Below are 10,264 nucleotides of genomic sequence, written 5' to 3' on the forward strand. Positions count from 1 at the left end.
ACATTATAAGAGAATGCAGTTTTTCAAGCGAATCTACTTTTTTTGTATACACATTCGATTTGCATAAGCATGCAATATTTGTATTATATGCATTAGATACACATAGAGAATGCTACCCTGGTTGGTTGTAACTAATTTACACCAACATGTTATTTTCAATGCAGATTTTTGACAGTTTTCAGTAATCAAGCAGTACGATCTGAATACATATTTGAAGGTAGTTTGATCATATGTATTGAAAAGCATGAAAAACGCAGGGTAATTCAGTATCCAATTCATTTACGCGGACAACTTACATTTGGTGAAAATATAATAATAATAATAAAAAAAAATCAAAACCAATAAATATTTCGGTATGATATTTGTATCTTCCTTTTGATCGAACAAATTAAGACCAATTCTTTCAACATTCTTTTGCGTTTGAAACAAGGATTACTAGAGTAAAGGATACAAAGGTCAAACGCTTATAAAGTAATGCAAGAGAGAAGATACTTTACTTGAATGTACTTTAACATATTTTTGGAATTTGTAACTATCAACAACTGATGCATATCATCCTTGAACTATGTAGTTTCACCATTACTACGGATGTCCGCCTTCAACAGACAGTATTCAACAACAGACAAATGTTTATACACTATCATATGCCAGGGTCGTAAAAGAGGGGTGCATCGGGTTTAACTGTTATGCGGTTTTAGGGCAATTTAATTATTTGTTATTTGTTATTCTGAAAATATATTTGCTCTAAGCTGATATTGTCTAATTCCTTGTTAGCTGCTATAGGACTTGTATTGTTTTGTTATCTATTATTGTAGAATGAATTTGCATTTAACAGAAACTACTTAATGTATTTCTATTGTTCTGTAGACCTTATTTACTCAAAAGTAGATCATTACATCTACAAAAGATAGTAATCCAAGGGTTGAGTCTACTAGTTTTGGATAACAAACCAATATTATTATATATTGATCCAATTTTATTGCCATGTATTTGATTTAGATGTTATATGTGTTATTCTCGTGGGATTTTGTCTGATGCTTGGTCCGTTTCTGTGTGTGTTGCGTTTCGGTGTTGTGTCATTGTTCTCCTCTGATATTTAATGCGTTTCCCTCGGTTTTAGTTTGTTACCCCGATTTTGTTTTTTGTCCATGGATTTATGAGTTTTGAACAGCGGTATACTACTTTATTTTGATACCTCTAAATACAGGTTCATAGATAATGGAATTTATTACAAAGATTTATAATAAGATATTCTGGATTGATCCTGGACCCAAATGGTTTAGGTTTTATTCATGAATATCTGTTTTTATCCCTTTTCAATCCCTTGTTATCTGTTTTGAGGTGTTATACGTATACTGTTATTTGACCCCCTCTTGTTCTCACTCGTAATTGTCACAAGTCTAAAGAGACTTGCAAATAAATATGACTTGAACGACCAAAGACCTGCCATCGAAAGATAATACACAAAATAACAAAATAAATCTTCTGACGAGCTTCCCAACTAATGTCAGGAACATAAACATGTGGCTGATTAAAACTTTGATTGCTATTTCGATCATTGATGTTAAAACTTTAATGAAAAATTGAAATTTTAAAAAGTAATCTCTATTTGCCTAAAGACAGTACAACAGTTTAATTGCTAATAAGGACAAAATATAATTAAGGAAAACAGATTTTATTTCAATATGTTTATTGAAATATGGATGTGCAAATAGCTGAAATATGTATTTTCAAAGGTTAAAACACACCATTTTCTAATGGAGTATTTGTTTAAAACCTCAATTTGAGTAAATTGCAAATAGAAGGACAGAATTTGGACCTGATAATCAATGACAGCTTCTAATTGTTTTAATTTTTAATTTGAACGATATCGAAAACTAATGAATCTACGATACGATATTAATTCAACTATGTTAAAGTTAAAATATATGATTTATTGAAATTTATAAAACGGTTTGGTCGCTAGATGTTTGTTATTAACATTTCGGTTACAGTACATTTAATTTGATCACTCCTGTCACGGCTTTCAAGTGTTTGCTGGAAAGAATGTGTTGCACATTTTCTACTTGATAACTAAACTGAATCATAATCCGATTGATGTGGACGAAATTTTGTTCCTATCTTATGTTTTACTTCAAAAGATTTCTTGCATATATGATATCAATATAAGAAAGAAATTTAATTTAACATCCTGGATTCCACCGCTATGCGATGTCATCAAACGATCTTTTTTATCGGATTATCCCTTGGGATAGGGAATATGATAATAATTTCAATATGAACAATTTTACATCAACACATTACCGTTGTAAAAGCTTTCCAACAGTATTAGTTGGGAAAATCCTGCTCAGAAAAGTTTATCCTCAGAATTATCCTGTATGAGGTAAAACAAGATTAAACTCAAATGTGTAGTCACTCAAACACAATCGTTGGATTATTTCATCGATTTCAAATATCCACAGTGGCGTCTAATAAGTACGAGTAGCAATTTGCAAGCATGTAAGACTATGTAAATGAACCATTGTAACATCAGATATGACTCTCTTCCCAAATTGATTCATGGACCCTTTTTTTGTAATTTTATACTATCCTTGGCTTCGATGTACGTTTTTATGTATATTTTTGATATTTTGTTGGTTTTAGATCGTATTTTGTTTCATTCAGGTATGGTGGGATATTTGCTGTTGTAGTCATCTTTTGCTGATTCCAGATGTACATTTTGCGTGCTTCGTGAAATAGCTTTGTTTCAAACAACGAAGATGTGTGTTTTTTCAACAAACAATTAGCACTCCCATGGAACCAAATGTGAACCGCTACTGACCGTCTTGTTGCCTTATTCCTTCGAGACAGACTTAAAACATGAGCTTCGTAGGAAGAATGAAAAAAAGCTAACATTATCCTTTAAAAAGTAAAATCACAATTCGATAAGAACTTAGAAGAAAATCAATTGGAAAATCCATAATCACATTGCAAAATATAACCTCACGTTCCGATACATAGATGATGTCCTCTCACTAAATTAATCAATGTTTGGTTACAATATTGAATGCATCTATCGCCACGAACTTGAAATGAAGAAATAAGAAAATGAGTTATGATTGCCAATGACATAACTATCCACAAGATACTGGATGACATAGAAATGAACAACTAAAGGAACAGCTTCAACAATCATCAAAACACATACTGCATAGTCATCTACATCTTAAAAAGGGGATAAAGGTAAAACCATTCAATCAAAAAACTAACAGCATGATTATGTACAAAGTAATGAACGAAACACACATATGATTTTTAACAACTACTGTCAAGTCTGCCTCACAAGTCGACTAACATATAGTAGTTGCCAATGATGGTCGGGTAAGTACAAGTTTTTGACAAAAGGGACGATTTAAGCATCTATAATGTGAACTTTCCATTTATATATATGAACATGTTAACAGCTCCTGCATTATAATGTAGTATGTATCTCCCAGTTGTTGTATGTATTTTCAATAATTTCCCTGACAAAGGTTTGATTCTAAGAAAGAAGGTATTGAACCAAAAGTTCCACATGGTACAGTTGAATCATCACTTCGAAAGTTTTTCGGACACCATCACGAGCTGGTTAACCGTTATGTGATATATTTGTTTCTCAGATTACAACGGATAATAATTATAAAATAAGTTATCGATGATATGATTCAGTCTGGCGCTTTCCAGGATTCAGACTAATGACTGGAGGTTACTTTCACGAGTAACCCGCTGGATGTCATACGCCCCCTCGGGGGTACCTGAATTTACCACAAACTCTTGGTAGGGTTCTATGGTTCGTCTTTAGTTTATATGTTGTGTTTTTCGTGTGTCCAGACTTTAATTTATATGTATACTAATAGTCTATAAGTGTTTTGTTGAATTGTTTGTCGAATTTCGCCAAATTGTGAATAATTTTTTCACCAGCTATTTGAAGTTGAATTATTTTTTTTTTGTTGATGGGAAAAAATTAAAATCACAAAAATACTGATTTTTGAGGGAAATTTAAAACGGAAAGTCCCTGATCAAATGGCAAAATGAAAACTTAAAACACATCAAACGAATGGAAAACAACTGTAATATTCCTGACTTGGTACAAGCATTTTCTTATGTAGAAAATGGTGGATTCAAGAACCTGGTTTTATAGCGCTAATCTCTCACGTGTATGGGAGTGACCCAGTCGCATCACATTGCATTATATTGACATCGATATGTGAACAAAAGAAACTGACATAAATAGGTAAAAATTTCAAAATAGGGGTACATAGCTTATATGAGCTATTATGACCTTGACATCCTATATCTTTTTAAAAAGAAATCAGTTGCTTTTGAAGTAGGTGAATATGTCGTTAGTTTCATTAATTTGTTTATTTATAAAAAAAATTAAGACTTTACAAACGTAACCTTACTCTTTATTAGTGATTAACATTGATATCTAAATAATAAAATAACTTTGTATCGGATTTACTATAAAAGAAATAATATATATATATATGACAAGGGAATCTGGCGCATAGTTCCGTTCTAAGTGGTTTCAGATGAGAAAATTATTGAATAGAAACTCGCGACAGCAAGAAACTGATAGATGTATATCATCCATGTCTCCTTTTTTGCCTTACAATTATGCTGGATTCACCAAGACTTCTTTTTGCATGTAAGGTCAAAGAATAAAAAAAGTTTCATTGAAATACATTTCATGAATCTGTTCAGTTCTATAACAATAAGTATTGAAATTTAGTTTGATATTTGGACTTATTGTTAATGTATTATTGTCCATAATCTGCAATGAAATTTGTGCCACCTGTTGTTAATCGAGCCATGATATAACAACTACCAATCCCTTTAAAATCATAGTGATCTGCATTATATCAATACACTACAAGATTATCAAACAAAAGGTAGAAACCTATGAAAATCATTTTGAACAAAATACAATAATCGTTGCTGTGTAATACAATATGCTCAGCGGGAGATATCACTGCACTTTTGTATTGATCGTTACCGTTTTCCCCATTCACTTACATATATATAAGACCTAATATTGACCCAGTTGTACCTTCGGACTTATCTACGTCAAGTGCTAACAAGCTTAGCCTCGATATAAATCCAGTAAAGGATATTGCTGATATGTTCGCCTATCGAATATTGATTTTTAATATCACTATTTAAATAAAAACGTGATAAAACTTCAGCTCAGAGTTGTTAATTTCTAGCTTGTTAATTGTAGATTTGCTATTACATCAATAGCGGCTAAATTGGCCTTTAATTGCTTTCTAAGTAATGGCCGTAAACGCGTCAACATTAAGTTTTCCTGAGTTTTCGTCCAATTTTGGGGAACTTTATTCAAACACGACAATTACAACGCGTGCTCCTAGAGATGGTTACGACGTGCCTGTGTTTGGTCTGGACAATAACCACTTTGCCTATTTGCACATAACAGCACTTTCATGTATACTTATTAGTTTTGCCTTCTCTGTGGTTGTTATCACACTCTCATTCCGATCATCTAGACAACGATTTTTTGACTGGACAAAAAGCGAACGTTTCGTTGTTTATATGGCATTATGTGATGGACTTTTTAATCTCGGACATTCCTTGGACCATTTGCATATTTTCATTACAAGGGATCATGTCAGACCACGTGCACTTTGTATTTGTTATGCTTTCGTTATCGGTGAGTTTATCTCTGCTCAGATGCTGATGGTTAACATTGTTGCAATTAACGCTTTTGGTATGATATACCTCAGCAAAGATATGAGTTTTGGAAGATATGATTGGAGGCTGCTCTTGTATACTCTTGGTGTTCCCTTCGTTGTTTATTTAGTTGCGGCCATCCTCGGAAAGCTTGGTCCAACAGGAGCTTTGTAAGTATAATTTTATTTTATTCTCAATCTTTTTGGGCTTTATTCTCAATCTTTTTGGGCTATAACACAATCGAAACATTTTCAAAGTTAAAAAAGTTAGAAGATACATTTAGAAGTGGAATAACAACAGACAGTTACAAAATGAGAGGTTTAGCTAGCTATAAAACCATTTAAATCCATCATTTTCAACATACGAAAATGCCTGTACCACATTAGTTATATGACAGTTGTTATCCATTCGTTTAAGCTTTTGATTTTGTAATTTGCTAAAGCACCTTTTTCCTCGGAGCTCGGTATTTTTGATAATGTACTTTTTACATCCTCAGCGCTCAAAAGGGAAGAAAAAAAACGATGAAAGACAAAAAAGATCGCAACTGCAAACTTAACTGGAAAAGATAACAAAAAGAGCTCAATAACTAACCAGGAAAACTAAAACTAACCCACACGAACCCACCAAGCTACCGAAGGTGATCTCAGGTTCTCTGGGATGTAACATAAATTCTGCTCCATTAGTGAATCCCATCTAGGTCTGCGTCCTAATAACAAGCAACAATTTAGCAAGTCGCATTCGGTGAACCTACTTTTGAAAAATGAAGACGGAAATGTGGCTGTAACTTGTGCACAATATCTGAGTTTAATTATCTCTTTCGAGTATTAATCAGATCTTTCGTGATAACTAAAGTGGCGTATTTATGAATGAACAAGAAACAGATATGAAAGACATGCATCTCTGTCCGAAACAACCAACACCGAATACATGCAAACATTGCATAAAGGAAGATTGTTGATATTTGCTATGAAGTCACCAACATATGCTTACGTACCATTTAATTTGACCGATATTGTCTTATAGTCTTTTTAAGTGGTGTAATGACATGCATTAAGAATATCGTATAATTCTCAAGTGTAATTATACTTTATCAAAAGATAAACAGGGAATTCTACATTATTGTCATTATTTATGCTCGATTTTTTTTCCTTAAAATTCAATTTAATGCGAATACTAAGATAATGTTTAAATTTTCATATTAAGCTAATAGTATTTCCGTATGTAGGAGGATTTTATTAATCAGGTTTCCTAGTTTTACACTAACTTACTCTTGTTAAAGTATTTTTTTTATCCTGCTATGTTTGATGTGAATATTTTCAGGAACTTGTGAATATGTATTTGTATAATAATTTGAAAATTTTCTTCCGTACTGAATCTTTATTAGCAGAAAGACTCGTCAATGAAGTAATATATAAATGTACTAGCATGATATTGAATTGACAAGCATAGAGAGGTAATACGAAATTGAAAGATGAGTTAAATAAACTCATCATAGATACCAGGATTCAAATTTTAGAATAACGCCAGACGCGCGTTTCGTCACAAATAGACTCATCAGTGACGCTCGAATTAAAAAATGTGTAAAGGGTCAAATCAAGTACGAAGTTGAAGAGCATTAAGGACCAAAAATTTCTAAAAGTTTTGCCAAATACAGCTAAGGTAACCAATCCCTATTCTTTATATCGGAAAACGCATTTCCACTTGAGGACATATTTTGACCAGAGATATATGTCTCTTTTGTAACGACGGTACCTTTTAAGGATCTAATTGTGACTTTCAATGAACGAATATATATATATTGAGATTAAACTTTGTTTTGAAAAATAATTTTAAATTTCTTTTCTTTCATTGATATCTCAGATTCATTACCACGACTCGGCTATACTTTTTTGTGTATTTTATTCAATGTATTAACCCTTAAATCTTTGAGCAAGCTTCCCCAATCCTGCATACATTTATACGCTTTTTCTAATGAATAAATGAAAAATATTTTAAACCGAATTTCATTCTCTAATGACCAATGTATCAGAAAAATAAAATAAATTCATCATGTAGAGTTTGACAAAGGATAAGATAAGATAAAGATAAATAATTATAGTTTATGTAAGTGTCATATATTGATCAGTATCTATAGTTCTATTACAACACAACATCATCAATAAAAAGCTTTAATAGCCCAGCCTAAGAAGACTTAAAGTGATATACTATCCTCATTGAAGTTAGAAGGATTAAAGATGAACTGAAATTAAAAAAAATCCCGTTTGTTGTCACGTGAAAACATTCGCCATAAAAAGATGTTCAATTTTTAAAATTTTGTATTAAGTAATTTTATTAACCCATTCAAACACCTTTCCTTCGAGGCAAAATGTTAATTCGTAATAATTGTTCATTTCATTTAAAAGAAAACCCATCGAATTCTATTAAAAAGGGCCTATAACAGCTGAAAATGATAATTCCTTAAATCTTGACAATTGTACTTCGAAAATAGTTTAAAAAAAACAACCCACAAATACCGAACTCCAAAGAAAATATAACACGGGTAAGTCCCTTATCGAATGGCAAAATCAAAAGTTTAAACACATCTAACGAATGGTAAAAAGCTGTCATATTCCTGACTTGGAACAGACTTTTCCTTATTTAGAAATGGTGAAAATAAACCTCAATTTATAGGTACTTAAACCTCTCACTTGTATGACAGTCTCATATTATTCCATTATATTGGCAACAATGTGTTAAAAGCATCGCCAAACTATGAGAAGACATTAAGCATACTGAGTGGTGAACCTTGTTAATATATAACGGTTTATATTTTAAAAACCATTGACCATACATCTTTCTTCAAATCAACAGGTGTTATATTGATAGTATTACAATATATGTGCAAGTAAGCATCCTCGACATATAACAGTTCTAACTTTTCAAACATGCAGCAAAGCTTCTGTTGCATAACTATTTTGTATTTAATAAAGTGATTTTTCTTGTACTTTAAATTCAAATTACGTAGCTTACTTATGGTTCTTCAATCTTCAAATAAGACTTATATTGTAAATGAGAGCCCGAGGGAAAGAAATAGAGAGAACGTGTACTTTAAAACAAAAATCAGACTATGAAACTCGGTAATTTTTACAAACAAATTAAAACAAAAATGGATGGATGCAGTCTTTTTTTTACATTTTCTCATTGATTTATAACAACATTGACGCTATAGTAAGACCTTTTAAAAACGAAATTTCATTTAAAACTCATATCAAAGAGGCATGATAATACGATAACTTACTGAATTTACTGTCATGAACATGCAAGTGGATGCAGAGTTGTCTCATCGGCACTCACAACTTATTTTCTTATTTCTATCTCATATTCGAAAAATATGAAAGCAGACTATAGCTGGTAATGGGAAAAGCTTGCGTCTGTGACATAACGGGCTTTAATTTTTACAAAATTTGTTTAATTCACCTAAGCTGTTTTTGACAAACAGCTTCTGAATTTCGTGTTTTCAAAGTTCTTCAAATTTGTTATAAATTTGACCTTTAAATATGTTTGATTCGAGAGTCACTGATCAGTCGATATATTGTATACAGAACACGCGTTTGGCATAAGTATGGTATCTGTTATCCTTTTTTTTTTTAATATTTTTCAAACAAAAAATTAAAAGTCAAATGTATTTTTTTTACCAAACAAGTATTGAAAACTGTCTTTTGATGCGAGTACTCGGCTTTGCAATAACGAGTTGCAACCAACGTTTATTGTAGACTTTTATTACAATTGAATTTTAAAGTACACGTTATCAATATTGCATTATTTCCATTAATCAACATATTATTGATATGAAAACATTTTGAATTATATATTTCAGTTGCCACTTTGACGCTATTAAAGGTACAGATCTGTATGTATACTACCTTACCATGCTCACTTTTGTCGTCGTCGCAGTAAACAGCGCCCTCTATGTCGCTACCTGGATCAAGATTTACAAAGATAGCAAGGCATTAGCTGATGTCCTTGGCGAATCTGCTCAGTCCATAAAAAGTATTCATAACGCAGCAAAAAACATGTCACTTTTTGTTGCCGTCTTCTTCGTTCAGTGGTTTTCCTTGGCTGCCTATTCAATCACCGCTTTGCTTGGAAATGTCCCAGAAGTTATCTTATACTTAGCAATTTTCTTTAATAATTTTGGCGGAGTACTAAATGGAATAGTTTTTATAATTATTAAAAGACGGAAGAGAAAAAAGGCCTTGAGGAAATCAGATTTAAGCGAATCTGTGGCAACAATTTCCTCAAAGATTTAACTTAAACTGGAGCTTTTACAATATATCTGTTGTTCATTGTAACATCATAGAAGACGAATTCCTTCTTTATTCTAACTTTTTTTTAAATAGAAAATGTAAATTTTACATGTTCATAGATTTAAACAAATTCGTAATCCTTCAACAAAACAGCTTCGCCAAAAAGTGTGCTTTTTTTAAAGTTACTATGGCTAAGACCAGTTGATCATTTATAAACACGTTTTATACATAATTTTTTATTATTACATGCATATGATAACTGTATAATTTAC

At 31.8% G+C, this 10,264-nt stretch overlaps 1 protein-coding gene across 1 annotated transcript; it reads left to right on the forward strand.

The window, feature by feature from the left end:
• The first annotated feature begins 5,292 nt into the window (after window positions 1–5,292).
• On the forward strand, window positions 5,293–9,995 carry LOC134716800 (uncharacterized). Its single transcript, XM_063579807.1, has 2 exons — window positions 5,293–5,876; window positions 9,563–9,995. The coding sequence occupies exons 1-2, from the start codon at window positions 5,293–5,295 to the stop codon at window positions 9,993–9,995; spliced, it is 1,017 nt and encodes a 338-aa protein (XP_063435877.1).
• Window positions 9,996–10,264: the final 269 nt, after the last annotated feature.

Source organism: Mytilus trossulus, chromosome 4 (genome assembly GCF_036588685.1).
Source record: "Mytilus trossulus isolate FHL-02 chromosome 4, PNRI_Mtr1.1.1.hap1, whole genome shotgun sequence".
NCBI classification, from domain to species: Eukaryota; Metazoa; Mollusca; class Bivalvia; order Mytilida; family Mytilidae; genus Mytilus; species Mytilus trossulus.